Genomic DNA, 22,931 nt, shown 5'->3' on the forward strand with positions numbered 1-22,931 from the left:
AGGTACCTGTCCCAGTCTATATGGCGATAGCCACTTGAAAGTACCGAGGCTTTTGTGTGGAATCAGCCTCGCAGTGTTCTGGATTAGCTCAGACTTGATGCTTTCAGTGCAGTTAAGTGTGCTGGTGAGCTGTGAAAAACTCACTACCTCAAGGTGCAAAGTGTCATTCTGTTTCACTGAGTTTTGGGAACCCTTGAAGTGAGATGCTCTATGTCATGTTGCTGGTTTCCAGTCTCTTTCCACGTACTTTTGGACACATCTGTTGCTTGGTTGAACACCTTTTTTTCTTTTTCTTTGTCTCTTTGCCATGTAAGTAATCTCAGTAAAACATTTTGATAGATACGCTGCAGGAGATCCTTGCTAAGATTTTTGAACCCTTGGCTAATGAGTCATGTACTGTGAAAGACCCAGTTCCTGTTTCAGATTTCAAATGCCTGACATACACACTAACGTTATCTGACCTTTTAATGGTTCAGTTTGTTTGCTATCCCTTCACCATTTTCCAGCCTTCTTTTTGTTCTTTTTAAGGCTTGGGGATATACTGTTTCTGCTTGCCAGGAATGATATTGCATGAGTTACAGCTGGACTAGTAAAGGAATTCTAGTGGTGTGGAATGTCTTTTTAAAAAAAAAAAAGAAAACCTGCAGAAACGTGCTGAATGTGATCCGTAGAGGTATGCAAGATTGGTGCCTGGTGCCTGGTTCTGAGCTAACTAAGGTAGCTAGTTCAGTCTAGGTGTCTAGTCAGTCTCTGAGAACAATATGTTATGGAAGAAGGGGAATAGGAGAGCCACCTTGGGGCTATAAGATGTGCTTCTTATTGCTAGAAAACATAGGGTGTGGATTCTTTTTCTGTAGGTGTGTTGACACTGTTTAAGCTTTGCATCTGCCCTGCTTTTTTTTTTCTTCCTGGGAGTTAAGATGCTACTTCCTTTAGCCAGCATGAACCAAAATGCTGCTTAATGTATTACTGTGTCTATCAGCACAAAACATCTTTCAAATGCTAATGCAGTATTGAATGTGATGGTTTTTCCATCTGTCTTTGTTCCTGCAGATCGCTCTTCTAGGGAAAAAAGAGATCAATTTCAACACAAAAAATGAAAAGGAGAGGGCAGTCATGCGTTTAGCCCAGAAAGAATGGCTGAAGACCAGTTTTTAGCACCAAATCCTATTCCTTTTCCTCCTGTAACGTTTGTAGTTACAGGTGTAAACAAACTGCTGACCCGTCAGGTTTTTGCGTGGCGATGTGCTCTGTACTTGTGCTACAGTACAGAGGGTCTGTGTTTTGAGAGGTGTTAATGATTCCAAGTGAAAAGGAGTGTCATCTTCTGAAACTAGTCAGCTTCAGTTCAGGTGATCTCATTTTGAATTCCTGTGATACCTGAGGATGCTTTGTGAGTTAGGACTATCAAACCTGGGAGAGCTCCTTTGTATTTTTAGGCGAACTGGGAGGTTGTCTCCAGCTGGTATCTGACTGGGAGTTGAGGAGGACTTTGTATTACAGATCAGAATGCCAAGCATGTCATCTGAAGGGAATTTTCTTCCACAATAAGGTCTCATCAGCTTGTTAGGCAGTTTGTTTTGAGGGAGAGGGGATAAGTCTGTTGTTTTTTTTTAATTAAAGAACTTAATTTGAAACTTTGGCATAATATTTACTTCATTTTTAAGTGGGTATGTTTTAGAAGCACATCATCTGTTTCTTAACAGAAATACTGTAATCTTGTTAGCTCTGATTCCAGCCAGAAGAATACTTACTTGAAGTCTTCTCAGAACTACTTACTGTATCTTCTGCTCTGAAAGCTCTCAGGGTTATGCTGATAATTTTTGCAATATTCAAAAAGATCTAAAGAATTGCAGAGTCGTTATATTACAAGGAAGCTTTTTCAGATGGAGACTGCAGAGAAGATGGTTCTGTGTAAAAGCATGGAAAGCTGATTAACCTGCACTGCCCCTAGAAGTGATAATACTGTTAGGCCTTTCTTTATTGTATCAGGAGCATGAATACAGCATTTTTCTTCCGAATGAATCCCCTCCATTATTAGCTATTACTAATTAAACTAAAACTGGGATCTGCAGCACTTAAGGTTATCAGTCAGGGAGCTGATGAAGTTCCTTCCACAAACTTAAACAACTAAAGAATGTGTTTCCCATTTTTTGCTTCTGTCATCAAATCCAGGCTTCATTTGGTAAGTAAGAGGAAGTAAAATCAGTATGGTAAATCCCCACTAAAGATAAGGAAGCTAGTATACACTTCAAGAAGCAAATAATAGGTCTTAACAGCTTTTGATTAAATCCATAACATTAACTTGTTTAACTCTTCTGTCATATGCTGTGTGAGCTGTAGAAGGAGCTACAGAAAATCGTTTCTTGTGGTCCTAGGAATTTTCTGTCTTTCTTAGGTCTCCCCTAGGGTGTGCCGTCCGATTAAAAGCACACAACTCCACACCCTCCCTCTGCCCCAAAGCTACACATGGATATATGCTTAAAGATAATTTGTAAAGGTTTGGCATAATCTCAGTATTCTACTTTCTCTTGATGGTTTTGTAGCTCAGAAATGGTGCCGCTCCTTCTTGCGTTGACATAAGGCATTGTTTTTTCTGTAATCATTTTATTCTGTTGAAAATTTGAAGGTCAGTTTGTATTAAACCTCAAGCTTTGGGAAGAAGACAGAATTCTCTGCTAATATACAGGGGTTTATTTCCGGATTTTTGTCTACCAGTGATTTTTAGCTATGCAAATTTTCTGTAGCCAGTATATTTTGGGGGAAAAAAAATAAAACTGTATGGATATGTGGAAGATCATTCTTAGAGTTTGTTACCTGTGCTGTGTGTTACTTATTATCAAAACTTTTTTGTGAGGTCACTAATGGGTGTATTTTCTATGAATGCAAGTAATAAGTTTGTTTGGTAGGGCAAGAGCTGATTTGGAATCCTTCATGAAAATAGTTGTTTATTTTCTATTTTGAGTTTTTTTCTTCTGACTCGGACTAGTCAGTTGCATCATCTAATTGTTTGTTCGCTATTTAAAAAAACTAAGTGTAACATGTGAGGTTGTAAAGAGCTTAAATTTTAAATGACGCATCTATCTCCCAGCCCAACTACAAAAGCCAGAAATGTGCATAAATCCCTTTATTAGGAAACTTACAGCATCCAATTAATTTTCTGCATTTTCTTGTACAAATGTTTTTAGTGATAGTAGATTGTCCTAAATCTCCTAGCCAATGACACTTTTACTGTACTAGTTCTTTAGCTGTTTTTTTTTTCCAAGTGAGAGGTGTTGAAAATATTGAAATGTTACTTATCAGCGATTTGTTTTATAAATAAAATGTGCCTCTCAGCAGAATAGAGGGCTTCAAAGTTCCGGGCAGTATGCTTGGCTTTACCTTACCTTTCTCCTTACCTCAGGAAATGACGGGCTGTGATTTGATTGCATAACGGTCAATTTCTTTATGCTAGGAGTTGATTTCTTTATGCGTTCATCTGGCTAGCAAAAGATCTGTGTGCTGTGAGTTACTGTGAGGAAGAACTGCGAATGAATAACAGTGGACTGGAATAGCTTTATTCTTTATTTCAGATTTCGACCTATAAAAGGAAGGCAAGAAGAACTAAAAGAGGTGATTGAACGTTTTAAGAAAGATGAGCACTTAGAAAAAGCCTTCAAGTCCTTGACGTCAGGTGACTGGGCCCGGCACTATTTTCTTAACAAGAACAAAATGCAGGAAAGGTTGTTCAAGGAACATGTAGGTGTATTTGTAATTAATGTGCTTTTTCAGATGGTTGAAAGGCTAAGAAAATGTACAAGTTTCTTAGGATTGTAGCAGTAGTAAACGGAAGTTATTTGCTGTTCTGTTATATATTACTTGTTTGATTGCTTTTTAACATTAACTTCCTTTGTTTTTCAAAACCCAGAGAACTTGAGAAGGGGGTTTGGGGGAAGGCTAACTTTTCATTGCCTTTTATTTAATAGACATGTAGAAAGAAAAACAAAGTTGCTTCTTCGGCTGTTGGCTGAAGTCCTAAGCAGAAGAGAGAAGTCCTACTGATGGGAGAAAAGAGTTTGGGGGACTTTTTTGCTGTTACTCTGTTGGTTTGGGTTTTTTGTTTGTTTGTTTTCGTTATGGATTTTGGGTTTTGTTCTAATGTACAGCTACTGTAAGTCAAATTGTGAGTCAAAGATGAAGGAAAAGGGAGAAGCCAAGGTACCGCAATATACCTCAGCTGTTTTGGGTATAGGGCTTTTACATGGGAACATCATTCCGCTTCCTCCACTTCTAACACCCCAAAATGAATTTCATGTATAGCACAAAGGTCATTGACACACAAATTTGCAAAGAAATTGTAATGTTGTTTTACTTCTTTTAAAAAAAAAGAGCTCCTTCAAGAAAGAGTATATTGTTTGCACAGACATCCAAAAGGAATTGGCCTTTTCCTAGTCTAAAATGAATCAAATGTAGTAGTATAGAATAGTCAGCAAATGCTGCCTTCTAAAAATGTTTTGAGTAATAAAACTTCATTTTTAACTAAAGCCACCAAAAGGAACAACTTGAAAACTTGAACTGATCCAGCAATCCCTGAATTCAGTAGCTAGACTTCTCATGGAAGTAATCTCTTTCGGAACTGGAAAGAATAAAATTGGACTTGATAAGATTGTTAGGTCTGAGTGGTTCTTAAAGACCCGAGAAGAATTCTTGAACTCAAGTACTCAGTGACTTAAAGAAGAAATTATCCATTTTCATTAGCTGGGCCAATTTCATTCCATTCAAGGCATCTTTAGCTGCTTTAAATTTTTTGGATGGTCACGTTATCCATGTGAGGATTCTTGCAAGTCACTTTGAAGAAATAAGGTTAACATAATGTGTATAGTTAAAATTTAAAAACAGAAATATATGCATTTCAGCACGAAACATTCCTTTGCAATGTATTTTTTGTCTTACGTTATTTTATATAAAGCTTTTCTTGCTGATTTTGTTTTGCTTTTAACAGAATAGTATTTTTTTTTTCTTTCATCACAGGTATTTATTTATTTACGGATGTTTGCAACTGACAGTGGGTTTGAGATACTGCCTTGTAATCGGTATTCTTCTGAGCAAAATGGAGCCAAAATAGTTGCAACAAAAGAATGGTAAGTAATACAGCTTACTGTTGCATTCTGTTGCTGCCAGTTATTTATTATTTCTACTTATAAATCAAATTTGGGAATTTTTCTTTGACTAGTTAACATGGTACGTGCATTTGAGAGGTATTCCCTCGTATATCTGGACTTAACAAACTTGTATACTGAAAACTCTATGGCTATGTTGTTTTCTGTCAGAAAATTATTTTCTTCAAATCATTAGTCATTGGTTTGCTATGAGAAACAAACCCATGTCAAGACTTGGATGATGTCACATTTGTTATAAAACAGGTAATTGCGGGGGGGGGATGAGTTTTCTACCATTGTGAAACTGAGGGATGTTATTTACATATTTTGATTGTGCAAGGTAAATCTCTCTTGGAAGCACAAAGCTGGAACCCCAACGTATTTTTCCCTTCTCATTTTTTCCCATTTGAGTTTCAAGGTAGACATGTCAGCAGCAGCACTACAAGATAGCCAAATTAATCCAGATTTTAAAATTAATTTTCCCTTTCTTCACCTCCTCCGTCCCCCAGACATTTCTATTTGCTTTACTGTATGTCTCTACATGCTCATAACAGCACATCTGAGATCACAGAATCATCTAGGTTGGAAGAGACCTCCAAGATCACCTAGTCCAACCTCTGACCTAACACTAACAAGTCCTCCGCTAAACCATATCAATAAGCTCTACATCTAAACGTCTTTTAAAGACATCCAGGGATGGTGACTCAACCACTTCCCTGGGCAGCCTATTCCAATGCCTAACAACACTTTCAGATGATGATATGCTGTCCTGTGCTGGGTAGGATTGAGTGGCTAGGTTTTACACTGGCAGCATACCAAATAACCATGCTGTTATTGTGGGACTGGGGCCTCAACGTGTGGGAGAGCAAGCTTCAAGACGGCTGAGGCCAGTTTCTGTATCACGATTATAGCTGGAAGTTCCACAGTCATAGTATAATCGTTTTTTTTGGGGGGTTGGGTTTTTTTTTTGTGTGTGATTTTGTTTTTAATTCTCCCTTACCTGATTCTTAGAGGTGGAAGCTTTGTATATTTAGGTGTGTTGAAAATGAATCAACTTCTTGTGCTCAAAATCTTGCCTGACCATTTAAGAGAGACAAACAAAAGTCATGCTTCAAAACAGTTGGAAAACAGTCAGTAGTTTGAAAACTACTGTTCAGACATAATGCTAGTAAGGAGTGTTGAGCAGTCTCTATAAAAGGATAATTTTGCACTTAAAATGCTTGGCTTGAGGGAATAAGTAAAAATTGAAAAGAAATCATTTTAGTTTTAACAACTGTAGTAGATGAAGTAATCAACTCTCTCAGTCTCTTGCTTGTTTCTTCAGGAGACCATAGAAACAATGATGGTAATGTCTGTCAGAAGTGATGTACTTGGTACTGTATAGTAGCAAAACAACATTTATTTCATATAGATGAAAAAGCGTACTTACCCTAATTATTGACAGCTTTTGTTTTTCTGAAGAAATGCCATGCTATTATACTTGGTAATTTTTGGTATGTATTCTTACTTTTACTACTTCTTACAATAAAGGAAACGGAATGATAAAATAGAATTACTCGTTGGGTGTATTGCCGAACTATCAGAAATGGAAGAAAACATGCTGCTGAGACATGGTGAGAATGACTTCAGTGTAATGTATTCCACACGGAAAAACTGTGCACAACTGTGGCTCGGTCCTGCTGCATTTATCAATCATGGTGAGTAACAAATATAGGAACTGTATTTAAATGACACAAGCAATTCTCTTCAGGGGTGTTACTGTATGTGAGATAAATGACACGGGACTTCAGAGAAAGTGTCTGAATCTGTTATACTGGAGTAGCGTAGGACAAAACTCTGTTGGGAGTTCACCAAACCACAGCTAATTAGCTATGAACTGGGAAAGTCAAAGGAGGCTCTGGAAAGTGGTGCCTTCATCCTTCACAGAGGTTTTGGAACTGGCAGCTGAATTAGTGGAGCGCATTGGGGTCTACTCTGATGTCTTGCTGTAGCAAAGTTTGTGAATGTAGTCAGCTGTAACGTATTTCTTAGGTGAACTCCTTGTGCCTCCTTTACATTTTTACACAGACCCTTTGCTTATTCTGTTGCATTTGTATGCTGAAGGAAAAGTGGGTAGGATTTACGATAAATCCTGTTACCTTAAAAATGAGGGAATTTGGAAACTTGTAGGTAGCAGAAGAGCTCAGGAACCAAATGATATCGAAGTGAATATCTGATACATACCTTTATGCAATACTAATATGACTCCCAGTATTTAGTTGAGATTCTAGAGTTACTGAAGTCAGAGTGAATCCTTACTTTAGATATCTACAACTATTCATGTTTCAGGTCTTATCAACAGTTAATTGACTTTATCTTTTGGACCTTTTTCAGATTGCAGACCTAACTGTAAGGTAAGCGAGACATTAAAAGTAAATAAATAAAGCACCCCACACTTTTTTTTCTTTGTCCCTGCACCTTTTCCTCCCCAGCTGTTTTACTTCTTGTTTTCTTACTTATATACTGTTCAACCTTAATGACTAGCCTTTCTTTTATTTATATTTTTTCCTCCCCTTTCTGTCATCTTCTTCCCAAGTTTGTGTCAACTGGACGAGATACAGCATGTGTGAAAGCTCTAAGAGATATTGAGCCTGGAGAAGAAATCTCTTGTTACTACGGAGATGGCTTTTTTGGAGAAAATAATGAATACTGCGAATGTTACACCTGTGAAAGGTATGTGTTGATATAAATAAGTTTCCAATGGAACTGGGCATATTCATGATATATTTTGTGAAACCGAAGGCACCTGGTTATGAGTACTCAAATTTTTGATACATTATTATTGCCTCCTAATTATTCATCAGAATGATTTTTTTTAATTGTTACTGGATTATCTTGTTTCCTGATAACTTCTGCATTCTGTTCTTCTTTTAGTTTTCTGTCGTAAGAATAGCCAAAATGACAAAAAGTAGTCTAGATTCTTTAAAATATTTTTTCTGAATAAGGTAGAATTGGAAGGACAAGCAGTAATAGCTGCTATGAGCTCATTAGCATCTGGCTCCTAATGGCAGCTTTTTTTTTTTTCCATTAGAGAAGGCAAATTTCTCTGTTAATCTGAAGTCCTGTTCTGATGGAAATAGGCAAAGTAGTTTTCACCTTATATTACTAGAACTTCATAGTTGAAGTATTTATTAAAGGTCTGCAAGTTTGAACAGTACTTGCCTGTGTCTGTCCATTGCACCATAACAGCAAACTTGTTTCTATTTGTTTTTTACCCAGGTTATCGCAACCTAGCTTCTTCACAAAATCAGTTGAAAGAATTTCATAGTTGTTTCCTGCCATGGCGAAACAACTTCTTACCTTGAGCATGATGGTTCGACACGATTTGTGCCAGCCTCGCCTGGTTCCAAGAGCAACTATGCAGAACCCATAACAATTATGTTAGTTTGAGCTAATTGTAGGGAGAAGAAACCTATGAAGGACAAAATATTAATCATATTGAGAAATAGCTTAATGCATACACATGTAAATAGTTTCATAACCAACCTTCATTTTTACTAGCTACTTTGGTCACTAACAATTCTTGCAATTCAAGGGAAAACCTGCTGCTGTGGGCCTCCAAGGTCATATGGTGTTGGTGGGTCATTCCAAGTGAAGGCTATGGTTTCAAGGTTTATCTAAAGAGTTATTAGTAAAAAAGTACTTCAGTCCTGGGAGCTGTTAAGTATTGAATAAATGGGTACCATGAATATTTTTCCTTGCTGCTTGGAGAGAGATGTCTCTTTTTCTTTTTGCTCAAGTTTCTTTTATTAGTAAAAAAGTACTTCAGTCCTGGGAGCTGTTAAGTATTGAATAAATGGGTACCATGAATATTTTTCCTTGCTGCTTGGAGAGAGATGTCTCTTTTTCTTTTTGCTCAAGTTTCTTTGATTGTTGCTTTTGATGTAATATGGACATGCTTACTTGCAGGACAGACCAAGATCATATGTCAGAATATTTTCTCAAACTTGTCATCTTTGGATTTTAAGTCCATGAAAATGTTGTAGTTTAAAGCTAAGACTTTGGTAATTCTCATTTCAAGAATCTACTTTTCAGTCACAAAATTGTGTTACAGAAGTCAAATATGGGAAGTTTGAGTTTAGGGAAGCTGAGCAAGGCAAAATGAGTCTTTAACAGCACAGACAAGCCAACCTAATAGATGACTCTGTTATGAAAAAGGAGATGTGTAATGCAGTCAGTCATCTCATTGAACACCAGGAAAAATGATTTTTAAGTGATGAAATTTTGACTATTCTGCGAAAACTGTTAATTTTGTAATGTTAAAATGCTAGGCTTGTAAGAGCCTGGGGGATATGCCTGGGAGCTGAGGGAAGGTTAGCACTGTACAAATACTTTCAAGCCTCCAAAAACCGTCACCAAGAAAATGTGCATTCACACTGTTAGGTGAGCGAGCATGCTGTTCATGATGTCTAACTGGGGTAACTGGGCACCGAAGATGTGTCAGAAGGCAGTTGTGGTTATTTATGGCATTGATCTGAAGCGACTGCTGCTTGTGCTGAGTTCAGCCTAGTATCTTATTTTAGCTGCCTGTAATTTGTGGAATTCAAAATAATACTGAAAAAATGTTCCATATCAAAGAAATACCAGTTAATTTGAGAACAATTACTGTATATGCGTAATAATATTTAACCCTGTGGCGCTTGAGATCCTCTCCACTCTCTTTCTGGCGTACTTTTTGTTACGCTTTGTGGATTTTCTTCCAGTGCAGCACACTGGAATCCAAACTGAAGTTGTCTTCGATAATTCTACAAAGTGCAAGCTTACTGGATGGCAGAGTACCAAAGTGATCCTGGTAGTAGTGGTTGAAATGCAAGTGATGGAATTCTTAATCTCCACCCTTTAATGTGATTAATTTAAAATAAAAAAAAAAGTTTCAAGTTTACTCAGATGTTTCTGTGGTAAATAAAGACTAAAAGTATGTCAGTTCCAAAAGTAAACAGAAATATGAGATAATCTTACTCAATTTTGTGCACTTTATAACTCTTGCTGATGCAGTAACAAGCATTGTAACTGGAGCTGGCATTTTTTTAATTAGGCTGCTGTGAGTAAGAAAAATAATCCATTTAAACTGTTACCTCAGTTGATTTCAAGTAGTGTTTTGAACTACTGTATTTCATTTTCACCTGTATAACTTCATTATGAAAACATACTAAAATAGACAAAAAGAAAAATTGCAAATTAGCTTCTTTCTTCTTCCAATAAATAAAAGGAAGGTATTTCTGAACATCTTGCTGAAATGAGATACCTATGTAGATATTTTATTAAAACAGCCCACAAATCCTAATAAATTCAATGGTTCTTGATATTGTTTATCCATATATAACAAGATTGACTAAAATATGAAACAAAGATGTAAGTTTATATTAGTAGCTATTAATATATTGTCATCCTTTTCTTTACAGACGCGGAACTGGTGCTTTTAAATCAAGAGTGGGATTGCCAGCACCTACTCCTGTGATTAATAGTAAATATGGACTGAGAGAAACAGATAAACGATTGAATAGACTCAAAAAGTTGGGTGACAGCAGCAAAAATTCAGACAGCCAGTCTGTCAGCTCTAACACTGATGCAGATACCACTCAGGAAAAAGCTAATGCAAGTAAGTATGGGGAAAACTTGGAGTGCAGGACTAAAGGTTTCATAAAAAAATGAAAAACTTTCACTGCGATGGAATTGCTGTCTTAATGTTGAGATGCATCTCAAATACTGGTCTTTAGAACTGTAATTGATTCAGGAATCCAAAGGTAATTTATATAGCAATTTAACAGTTTTCCTTAAGCCTTTCTGTGATGAAAGGTAGTACATTCTTGTTTTGTTTGTATGTTCTCATTTTCGTTTTTTATGTATACCAGTAGCTAATAGCTAGTGACATATTTCTAAATTTGTCAGCTAAAGAGCTCTGTTGGTAAGTTACATACTTTAGAAATATGGTAAATAATCACATGCAGTACTATTGTTTAGGAAAGAAAACTCACGGAGCTTGAGGTATCTACATTCCGTAGGAAAACAGTTTTTATATAAATACTCGTAGTAGAGATTATCAAGCAAAATAGCCACTTCCTTTAGAGGTGTTTTAAACTGAGCACCTATTCCATTTCCGAATCCAGGACTGATAGTTCAAATACCTGTTCTGAAGTGACAGTGTACAGTTAGTAATCTCAGAAGAAATTGGAGGGGATTTTTGTTTCTGATGCTCTTGAGAGACTTCTCTTCATCAAGTAGCGAGTGTCATTTTTTCCCCACAGAATGTAGGCAAGATATAAATAATTTCAACTTTGACTTAATTAACAGGTTTTGAGTCACTTAAAATATTTTGGTTCGATCTGTCTCCTATTTGCTGCTGTGAAACTGAAAAACAAGACAAAAAAAAACCCCACAACCTTTTCCTAGTTATATGATCTCTAGTTATAAAGCTTTGGAATTGCGGCTTTGCTTGGGCAGGCTGTTCTCTGTTGCTTATCACTGTAAGTGACAGGTGACAGACAACTGGATATTTGAAAATGAAACCATTACAGTAGTTAAGTTTTGGTTTTATCCCCCAAAAAGAAAAAATCCTGGGGTTAAAACAAGAGCTTGCTGATCCTCAGTTTTTGCTGGAATAATACTCAGTAAATGCTGAGGATCATGCAGGATCAATTTGTGGAAAATTCAGTAGAAGAAGAAATTGAATAAAAACAAAAGAAAGAACAAACAAAAAAAACACCAAACTTTGTATATTAGAGGTAGTAAGGGAAGTGTACCTGGGATTTAGAAGTACTTTTGACTTTTTTGGCAATCTTCTAGTGTCTGAGTTACACGTTAGTCAGTTTGTCTCCTTACTGCATACTCTATAGTCCGTTTGACAGATTCTGATTAAAGTGATTGTTAAAGCCTTAGCTAGTTAAAGTTTTGATTAAAAATAAATAAAATAACTACAGTGTTTGGGGAGTGGGAACGTCGGGTTAAATCAGTGTCATTAACACCCTTTTCTTTTGCAGCTAACAGAAAATCTTCAATTGGTGTAAAAAAGAACGGCAAAAATAGAACATTAACCAGACAGTCTATATCAAGAATTCCAGCATCATCAAATTCTACCTCATCTAAACTAACTCATCTAAATAATTCCAGGGTACCAAAGAGACTGAAAAAGCCTGCAAAGCCTTTACTTTCGAAGATTAAGCTGAGGAATCAGTGCAAAAGGCCAGAGCAGAAGAACGCTTCTAGAAAGCTCGAAATGGGAAATTTAGTTCTCAAAGAGCCTAAAGTAGTTTTATATAAAAACTTGCCCATTAAAAAAGATAAAGAATTAGAGGGACCAGTCAAAGTTGCAGTCTCTAGTGGATGCTTAACAAGGCATGCAGCAAGGGAGTATAAACTGAATTCTGTGAAAGGTGCTCATGAGCATGGTGATATACCACCCTGCACATACATAACAAGGAGGTCAGTGAGAACAAGGATGAATTTGAAGGAGACCTCTGACATAAAGCTTGAACCAAATACATTGGATAGCTATAAGAATAACTTGACTGGAACGCGATCGGACGTTTTAGAGCAGCAGTCTCATGTGACGAATGAAAATGACCTGGCTCATGGAGCATCACATAAAGGGGAGGTTAGGTGCCAGAAAAACGATGCAGGCATGTCAAAAAAGAAGTCTCGACAAGGAAAACTGGCAAAACCACCTGCAAAAACAGATGAAACTGATAGTACGCACAACACACCTGTGACTGATGAAGTACCAGATTTGATCAGTTCTCATTCAGAACACGGAGATAGGAATAATGTGGTAGAGACACCTGTTGGCTATAAAGACTGTGTCCCTGGATCTGGTGGCTGCTCTGTTGTAACATCTGACAATTTTAAAGCGAAGGACAGCTTTAGAACTGCAAAAAGTAAAAAGAAAAGACGAATCACGAGGTATGATGCACAACTAATCCTTGAAAATAGCTCTGGGATCCCTAAACTGACTCTTCGTAGACGCCACGATAGCAGTAGCAAGGCAAATGACCAAGAAAATGATGGAATGAATTCTTCAAAAATAAGCATCAAATTAAGTAAAGACCATGAAAAAGATAATAATTTATATGTAGCAAAGCTAAATAATGGGTTTAACTCAGGATCAGGCAATAGTTCAACAAAATTAAAAATACAGCTAAAACGAGAGGAAGAAAACCGAGGGACGTACCCTGAGGACCTTCATGAAAATGGTGTGTGTTGTAGTGAAACTCTCTCCCTTTTGGAGTCGAGAATGGAAGTAGATGATTATGCTCAGTATGAGGAGGAAACAGCAGATGAATCTTCATCAGAAGAAGATGATGAAGAGGAAGATGATTATGATGATGAATTTGATGACTTTATTCCTCTTCCTCCAGCAAAGAGATTAAGGCTCATTGTTGGCAAGGATTCAATAGATATTGATATTTCTTCCAGGAGGAGAGAAGATCAGTCTTTAAGGCTCAATGCATAAGCTTATAGGTCTTAAACTGACCTGGATGTCATTTTTAAAAAATAAAAATTTAAAAATTAAAAAAAAAATAAAAATAAAAATTCCATTTGATTATTCCTCAACTGAAGAACTTTCTGAAAGACTTAGTGGCAGCACTTCTTTATTGTTTATTCACCTATCAACATAATATTGTAGAAAGTGTACAGCATACTGACTCTTCTTAAGTCTGATTTGTGCAGATTTTTATTGTACTTTTTAATAGCCTTCTTATGTGCAATTCTAAGTTAGAGTAAGAGGTAATGCTCTGTTGTAAAATAAAGGCTCAAGCAAAGTTATGAAATTGCATCAAATCTTTTCCATGCAGGACAATGAGAATACAGTGTGGCTACACAATTATTTTTGATCTGTAAGAGCATTAGTTTGCTCTTACAATATCTGACTAAACGATTAAAAAAAAAATCATAGTAGCAGCATATTTAAGGTTTTCTAGTATATGTTAATATCACCAGCAATGAACTACAGCTTTTCAATTTATTTGCTAGATGTTTTTTTCCCCTCGGAGTTTGTCAGTTTTAACACTGTATGCTGTCCCAGACGTACTGTTTGTGGCCTTTGTTATAGTAGCAAACCGTTGGTTGGAAGTCAAATTGATTTCTTTAAAGAAAAAGAAAAAAAAATTAAAAGGTGTTGACAATTTGCTGACTTTTTAGTACATTATATGTACAAGGGTAGCAGTATGCAGAATAAAAGTTTGGATATGGTGTATTTATTGCTTGTTATGTAAATTAAACACCTTGTATTTAACACTTTTCAATACTTTTAGATAAAATTGTTCTTTGCAAGAATGATTGGTGCTTATTTTTTCAAGAATTTGCTGTGAAATAATGTGATTACAACGGGCAACATTTATCCAATGAACTGCAGCTATCCTGAATTGGTTCTTCATATTTTTTCTGTTGCACTTGTAAAATGCTACAAGGAATTTAAAGAAAATCTATTCACTTTAACTTATGATAGTTTTATGAAATTAAAAACAACTAAGTCACAGCTTTTGTTCTGTGGTAACCTATAAAATGTTTGTCTTTTAAGAACCAGTTGTAAAAGACTGAAAAAATATGTATATGTTGTAAATATTTGTGTGTTGTGAGAAATTTTGTCATAAGAAATTGAGATAACTTGCCAGAAGGGTTTTTAAGTTTAGAAATACATCCATGCCAATAAAATAGGAACTTGTAAACCTAGTTTTAAACTCTGCATCAGTTGGAGTTCTTTGCTTTTATGTAGTTCACTTGATACTTCAGAGTCTACTTTATAACAATGAAGAGCATCAGGGCAATGTTTGGCTCCTCTTTTTTTTTTTTTTTAAATAAAAGAACGTTAGGAAAACTTACCACTTGTGGGCACAATGAACTTGTTCTTATGTATAAATCAGCTAATTTGCAGACCTGTTTCATGGAAACTCTTTAAAGTTACCGTATTTCATAGTTGTCATAACTGTGTAGCGGTTTGGTATTTGTGTTCTTACTCAACCATGGGTTAAGGTTTAGAGTTCTTGTATCGAAGGGTGTAGAAACAGAAGTCACATCAAAAACCATGTGCTATTGTATTAGTTTAATCCCCTGTTAATTGCATAGTATTTTCACGTCAAGTCCAACCCTCTCTGCCCAGAGGAGCAAGAAATTGAGTTACGTGACAACTGTCCTACCCAGGTTTGAAAGCACTGAGTAACGTGTGAGTAGATTTCCGTATGAGCTGAGCAGAGGGGTCTGGCCAGCTCTGACCCTCACGTCTGTATTCTGAGCAGAGAATTAAGTGTAGAATTAAACATAATACTTGTAACTTCATTTTCACAATGTCCAGTCTTTGTTAAAGGCCAGCTGTGTCTCATGTACAGTGTGTGCGTGTGTGTGTATATATATATATATATAAAGGCCTGTATGTTGTTTGTCAGACATGGTTGATGGAGGGCTGTATGCAAAAGGCATGGGTAAGTATGCTGACGTTTCTGAGTCCTGAGTCAGCCGTGGGGTATTGTCGTGTGGGCTTTCTAGTTGGAGTGCATCGTGTGAAAATGAGTCACTGAAAAAGTAGGTTACAAGGAGAAGAGAATTGAAGAATTATTAAAGAATTCCCTTGTGGTAGGAAATTTACCAGCAAACAGTTAATGACAAATACAACTCTCCCAAAGCCCTCACTCATGTTTTCACTGGGTGAAAATCCACGTGGCTGTATGAGCGGAGGATGGGACGTGCCCAACATGATGCTCAGTGTAGTGTGCGCAGGGACACCAGCCCTCCGTTTCTCCTACTTGGCTCCGCAATTATTCTTTCTTCCATTCTACTTCCATTACAAGTAGAAAACTTCCCTGGGATAGGTGTTCCTACTACCTCGTATTTCAGTGTGGGCTGTTCTATGCTGTCAGGGGTAACAGGCTGTGAGGCTAAAGAAATGCTCCGAGCACCACGGAGACAGCGGGTCGGCTGCTGCTTTACAAGCATCCTTGCACAAGTGGTGCGTACCGAGGGCCCTTATAGATGAGGGCAGGTTTAGCAAGAGCTTTTGGACATTGGTGGTAGGAAGGATAGCTGTGTAACTTGGCTGGCTTGTGTCTTTGGCGTGGAGAGTCAGTAGAGAGCAACGGTAAGGCAAAAGCAGATGGTTATTCTTTCCCGTATCTCTTTAGCATGTAAAATTCATAATTCATAATTTTATAAGTATTATAATTTCATAGTCATTTCAGAACGATTTGGCTAGAAATAGCCTAATAGGAATCAAGCCCTCACCATTTCAGATGTTCAGGAAAGTTGCCCTGGACATCAGGGAATTTCTGGAAAGTTGCTTGTGCAAAGAAGCAGCCTTCTGGTTTCTGCAAGCAGCAGAAGCTTGCAGTTGTCAAATGCTCTTGTCACGTTGTCTGAAATGAGTGAGCTAATCAAGCATCTTCTCTACCTCATCTGTAGCTGCAGCTCCCTGCAAGCAGGGTTTGGACTTCAAAAATTGTTTCTCATAAAATTGTTATGGATTTTCTGCAAGACTTTTATGAAAGTCCTGTTACTGGGGGGGTTGCAAAGCTTTTTTTTCCCTAGCGTATTTGCTGGCAATGGGGTGTGTCTGTGTCTGCTTTGAGCGCTCGGGTATTTGTTTCTTGGAGGTTACTGTCATTCAGTGTTGCTCACAGGTCACTGTTTTTTTTTTCAGTTACCTTACCTGCCAGTATGTGATAAATACATCCAAAGGGCTCCCCAAAGCATGGATCCAGGTCTGCTTTTGCCTGCCCTTTTTGGTTTGTTTGGTCAGTTTTGCTTAGAGCTGCCAGTGCATGCTCTTTAAAATAAACTCAGGAACATAATTCCTATGTTCCCCATGCTGGTCTGGTTTGAAGGTTGGGGATCTGTGTGGAGTAAGACTTACTGAAAACAAACAGCAAAGTTGCTTAAGCTTGCCTTATCTTCTCCGGTATGCGTTTTACTAAATCCTCTTCTTTGGGCTGGGTCACAAAGAAACCTATAGCTTCACATAATCCGTTGCCCTTTTCTGAACTCCTGATTTCACAAGCTATCACGGTTATGTTTTCTTTAGCATCATTTCATGGCCGTAATGCTAAGTACGTAACTGCTCTTTATTGCCTGTTACAGCTGCTCCTTTTTGCTCCCATGTGACTTCTGTTCTAGTCGTAATACCGTGTTTACGCTGATCCCATGAAATGTTTTGACAATTGCAAAGCACAGGTGGTTGTTTCAACGCTATTCCTTCTCTCCACAGGGAAAGGAAATCTGCAGCTTCTCCTCTGAACTAGGCAGCTGCACGTGATTTAACTAATTTCACTTCATCCATACGTAAAATGTGAGCAGAATAGCCAAGAGCAGCTTGAGAGGTGATGTTGGAGGCCTGCCTGCTGTAGGTACAGGGATGTCTGCTCTGAAACAGGTGTGGATGGTACCAGTTAACCTAGGTTGCTCTGGAATTGGTTTGACTCAACAGGCAAAGACTCGTGGTTTTGGTGGTGAGTTGGTGTGGAGCTACCAATGGGCCAACAAAACATGGATTTTTCCACTGATGCTTTACGATGCCCATCAGAAGTCAGTTCTATAATTAGATTTACAGGGTTTTTCTGCTCCAATTACTATGTCGGCTGCAACCTTTTACAACAGAATTGCTTGGAAACTGGTAGAACTAAAGTAGAGAATGAAAATCATAGAATCCTAGAATAGCTTGGGTTCGAAGGGACCGTAATGATCATTTGGTTTTATTTTTTCAAAGTTTTGTGTCTGTTGATAGCCAAATATCACAAGATATATATATTTTTAATGTTAGAGTTAAGTATCTGTAGATGCCTTTTCTACATGCTTTCATTTAAAAATATTTTGAAATAAAAAAATATCTTTGTATTCTTCCGTTGAGGAGGAGGAAGGCATATTTTTGAGGCAGTATGTTTTTTCCCCTGTCTTCTCTCAGCTTCCTGTTACCTTTTATATTGAAATTGAATATTGTAAATCAAGTGGGAGAAACAGTTTCAGTTCCCTCCCAAATCCGCGCTGGTCATACTACCAGCTGCATGTGTATGATCAAGTCTAGGGTGAGACCTCTTCTGTAGGATGAAGCTGGGAATTGTGAGGCAGGCATTTAGTATCAGGGATGATGCATCTGTCGGCGATGACCAACAGGGAACAATTCCAGCTTGGGGAACACGCCATGTAATTGAATGAAAATCTTCTCAGGATTAATATTTTTCAACTAAAAAAGCCCAAAGCTCTCGGTATGTCTACTTTTAGTTTCCAGCACAGGATGGCAAGTGTAATTTCTGGTGAAACTAACCATGTTTGTGTGTTTTGTTTATTCCAGTTATTTTCAGCAGATACATAGAGAGTCAGGTGTGAACAGCACCAGTTTGTGCTGGTTTACTCCTTTTTTTTTTCCTCTTTTTTTAAGGGCTTTTCCAATGTCATGCTTCAGTCCTGTGCAGCTGATGGGCGTGCAAGATGCAGCTGCTGTCCTAGAAATGGCGCATCCATAGAGGGAAGGAAGAATTTTTTGGTCTTTATTATTTTTTTCTCAATCTCTGAACATCTATCAGCTTGGGTCTAGGACTCCAGAGCTAGCAGTCAGCCAGAACCTTGAAGGATGCTCCCAGTGAGTGCTGTTCTTTGTCCTCCTGCTGATGTGGACAGTTCAGCACCACCTCCAGGCCTATTGCCGCAGTCAGACTCAGACCTGCCTCCGTCCCTGTGCAGATGCAGTGGGGTCACGTCTCTCGGTCACATACCGGCACTGCTGGAGCAATCAACAGTGACTCTGGCATTAGTGCCAGCATGGACATCTCTTTGCCACCTCAGCTGCTGAACTGTGTGACAGCATAAATGATCCATCCCGCTGTGCCAGGGCTTGTATGCTGCAAATACCAAAGGAGGCAGGGATCTGGGGGAGGGAAACGGAAGGCAAAATCCAGCTTTGGTGGTGCTCCTCCCTTGGGATGTGACGATACCGTCTGTCAAAAAGCTGGGAGGTACTCCCCCTGCCCACACAGTCACAGGGGTTAATTAGTAATGGGGAAAATGATCCATCCAGCTCTTAGTTTGAGTCAGCTTTCTGGGTATGTGCGTAGAGGATAACTTTATATGCATCCCTGGTCTTGCTGGAGACAGGAGGACTTGCTTGGACACATGGCTTTGGAATTAAACTTCATAGGACCCTTTGAGGTGACAGCCATATGCTTTAGTTGCATTTCTGTGGCACATCCAGCTTTCTGCTGAATATAACCAAATTCCAGATGTTATCATTTTACTGCTTTTGCTCTGGGGGAACACAATATTGTCCACGTGGTGTTTTAATTCTGAATTGCTGGATTTTGTTTGTGCCCAGTTTTCATGAACAGGATACTCGTGCCCTGCTCGTTTCCAAGGTGTTTGCAAAGGAATTCCTCCTTTGCCACAGAAATATTTACAAGAAGTTGCATTTTTCCTTCTCAAGCTTGTTTAAAAATATAAAATAAAGCAAATAAAACTCAAAACAATACAGTCTCTGTATCCATAGGGAGCTTGTGTTTTTGCACAGTAACAACCTCCTGTTTTTAAACAAACTAAACCTTTCCATGACTATGGTAAAGCTCTCAGCCAGGCATGTCCAGGCACGTGCTGGTTCAGGACAGCCACCATAGCAGTGTTTTACATTTGGAAATTGCTGCCTAAAAAGCTTTTGGCTTCCACATCGGTATTACCTAGAGGCTTACGTGTTGCAAACCAGGCTCCAGCGTGGAAGTCAATAACAGTGAGCACAACCTTGTTTCCTGACGCCACGCTGTGTTTGTCCCAGGATGTCCGCCCTGAGGACAGAGCCTTCCGCAGTCCATGCACGGTTACGTCCGAGGCCTGGCTCGTGTGGGTAGGACCGTGCTGGCGTTTGGGGTCAGGGCACATCCGGAGCGAGCTGCGAGCTGCTGTCCCTTCCAAAAGCACAGGCCACCTGCAGCAGGGCTGTGTTGGGCTGAGGGGGGTGCTGGCTGGCACCAGCAGGAGAGATCTCGGAAAGCCAGAGCTCCTAACGCGGCTTTGCCCCGCTTCTCGCCCAGCTCTGCACTGACGGACGAGTTTTCATCCCTGCGGTGTTTCCGCTCCCAGCACAAGGTGGCACTCGCCTTCCGAGGGAAGGATCTCTCAGCCCAGCTCCCTTTCCCAGCTGGTATGGGTTTGCTACGAGCCGCGTGGCCGCCTATTGCTTTTCCTGTGCTATGCCAAGGGTGCACCTGAACGACACCCGGGGCAGAAGGCAAGCAGGCCAGCAGCTATCTGCAGGGAGGGAAGGATGCAGGTTACAGAGCAGTGCTTGGCAAGGGGGATCCGGAGCTAACTGGATGCTGAAAGCAATTGTGCTCTTGCTAACTCGAATCCGTTTGCGTTCCACCAGGAGGTGGCTTCCCCTTTAGCCCTGCCTAGCCTTATTCATGCCCCTCTCTTGGGTTTCTGCTGTTTTCATGAGTCACAATAATTCCTGCCAAGCTCTGTGTGTTGCTGTGCCTCCCCTCCAGCCAGTAGCCCCTGTGCCACAGATCCTCAGACGAGGGGATGTGCAGGGTGAGCGGGGAAAGAAGCAAGCAACGTAACGCCCTCCTCTCGTCCACTAAGTCTATAGGAATCCTTGCTTGGTCGAGATCCAGCATTAACACTTGCTTCAGGAATGCTGCATGCATTCCTGGGGGGGAAGGGCTGCTGGCTGGTCTTACACCTCCCAGAATCAAGTGAGAACAAGCTGGCTGCTGCCCCTTTCTGCTGCTATATGTGCTCTTAAATCGCTGTTTGCCCGGGGGCTGTACCTCCTCGCAGCGCTGTCAGCAGTGGGAAGAGCCTGGCTGTCCTGTCAGCATCTCTTTCTGGAAGGCTGATCTCTCATCCTTGGTTTGCTTCATGTTCTCTCCCACACTGCAAGGGATTGATTATCCAAAGCGATTAGGAGATTTGTTTATATGAAATCTGAACGAAAGCTTTGGAGGAATACAAATTGTGAAGATGCAGGCAGCACTACCTGGCCTTCCTTCAGGCTGGCCTACGTGACCCTTGCTCTTTGTTCTGGCTCTCCAGGCTTGTTACTCTCACAAAGGCCACAGAGTTAAGTCTCAGGGCTGTTACTTTTGCTCCTGAATTTGTGTGGATCAAGAAATACCAAGAACAACGCAGCAGGAACCTACCACATATCACAGTGATCTCTGAAGGAGAGCAGGTGCCAGCCGTCCAGCTGGAGGCCCCGGGGCACAGAAATGCAAACTGTCCTCCCTAAGGGTGCATGGCATAGCAGTGACAGACTCTGGTCTCCTAAATCCTGCCTATAGTGCAGAGGAAAAGGCTGGATACCCATGCACCACCTTCTCTCCAGGTTCAAGCATCACCTGACGTTGCCTGGCAATCACAACGCTTGCTGGCCTCGGTCAGGAAGGCTGCAATAGGTATCATCTTTTATAGTCTTGAACTCCTCCACCTTATATTTATTACTTCTCCTGTTCCTGTGTGTCCTTCGTTGGGCTTGCCTTACACATCACCAAAGAATTTGAAGTCTGGCTCCTGATCTGTGCTCTGTCTGTATGACAGGGATGATACTGCCTGTCACCAGCCTAATAAAACCATGGCTCCTCAGGACAAGGACTTCTTATCCTGCAAACTTTTCTGTATGTATTATGAGTCTTGAATTACGTAGGCATAACTCCTATTGTTAGAACAGTCCTATTGCTAGAATGAAAACTAAAATAATAAAAGGCCTCTTTTATAGCTTGTAGAAGCCATAGGGTGGGTAATAGTAACTTTCTTTTCCTTTTTCTCTCATTTTATCTTTTTTTTTTCTTTTTTTTTTTTTTCCCTCTATTCAAATCTAGAATATCTGTAAAAAGTGAGTCTTACGCCCCTTTTACGTTGGCACACAGATGCAGCAGCATTCAGTAGGAATGTGTTTAGGCAAAGTGAATTTTCCCCAAAGCTGAGCTGCCTTTTGCAGACCCAACCGTTATGGTAGGGCTTCTCAGCAGCCAGCAGGCATGGCTGCAAAACGGGGTAAGAAGGAGGAGTTTTGGCTCCAGAAAGCAGCTGTAAAGCCAGTAGGGAACAGCTGTAGGCCTTGTGACATTTTCTGACTGCATGGTTGCCCAGTGTGATATCACTTGATGACTCTCATAGACTAGTAAAAATCAAGCAAGACTTTTTTTTTTCTTTTTTTTTTTTCCCCTCCTTGCGTCCCCAGGATGAAAAAGCTGGCACAGGCTGTGCACATAAGCAAGGTGAATGACTTTGGTCAAATTCCAGAAATATGACAAGCCTTAGTTGTGTTTTTTTGTTTGTTTGTTTGTTTTTCACAGCCCTGCCATTTCTTCCTTCTCACAGTCAAACCCGTCCCCCTTTTTCCCGCTGTAAAACTGAGTGAGTTGTCCTCTCGGTTTTAATTGTGTGTAATTGTCATACGTTTCCTACAGCAAAGTTCTTCAGCTGGGATTGAGAAGGAAGAGGCTAAAGGAGCACTGGTTTGGCACCAGTACCACCCGGTAGGGTTTATGCCCATGCACTGTTAAGCTCAGCAGAGCCCTTCACCTCTCCCTCTGTCCCAGTCAGACCAGTGCTGCATGATGTGGACACTTACTGGTGGCTGCCAGTAACATTTACTGGCCCATGCTGGGCCAGATGGTTCTAATCTTACTGCAAGATCTTCTGAGACAGCTTCGCTGCCAAGATTTTAACTGGTCCTTGGAATCCCAAAGGAGTAAAGGGTAGGTAAGCGGTGAGTATTTCTCACCACAAGAGTATGTTTCAAGATTCTTCCTTCTCCTCGCTCACAGATGCTCACATTTATTTTTGTGG

The 22,931-nt window shown here is 39.6% G+C and overlaps 1 protein-coding gene across 3 annotated transcripts in view; it reads left to right on the plus strand.

The window, feature by feature from the left end:
* Nucleotides 1–14,992, plus strand: part of KMT5B (lysine methyltransferase 5B) — a 29,502-nt gene extending 14,510 nt beyond the window's left edge. For 2 of the 3 annotated variants that reach the window (XM_080592790.1, XM_080592791.1), the window contains exons 4-10: nt 3,573–3,738; nt 5,011–5,120; nt 6,669–6,835; nt 7,512–7,531; nt 7,714–7,850; nt 10,580–10,776; nt 12,155–14,992. In XM_080592790.1, the coding sequence (XP_080448916.1) occupies nt 3,573–3,738; nt 5,011–5,120; nt 6,669–6,835; nt 7,512–7,531; nt 7,714–7,850; nt 10,580–10,776; nt 12,155–13,623 (2,266 nt within the window). In that variant the 3' untranslated portion in view covers nt 13,624–14,992. Of the gene's footprint in view, nt 1–3,572; nt 3,739–5,010; nt 5,121–6,668; nt 6,836–7,511; nt 7,532–7,713; nt 7,851–10,579; nt 10,777–12,154 lie in introns of those variants that run through there. The other variant, XM_080592792.1, reaches the window with a different exon arrangement.
* Nucleotides 14,993–22,931: the final 7,939 nt, after the last annotated feature.

Source organism: Anser brachyrhynchus (assembly GCF_964034855.1).
Source record: "Anser brachyrhynchus genome assembly, chromosome: 5".
NCBI lineage: Eukaryota > Metazoa > Chordata > Aves > Anseriformes > Anatidae > Anser > Anser brachyrhynchus.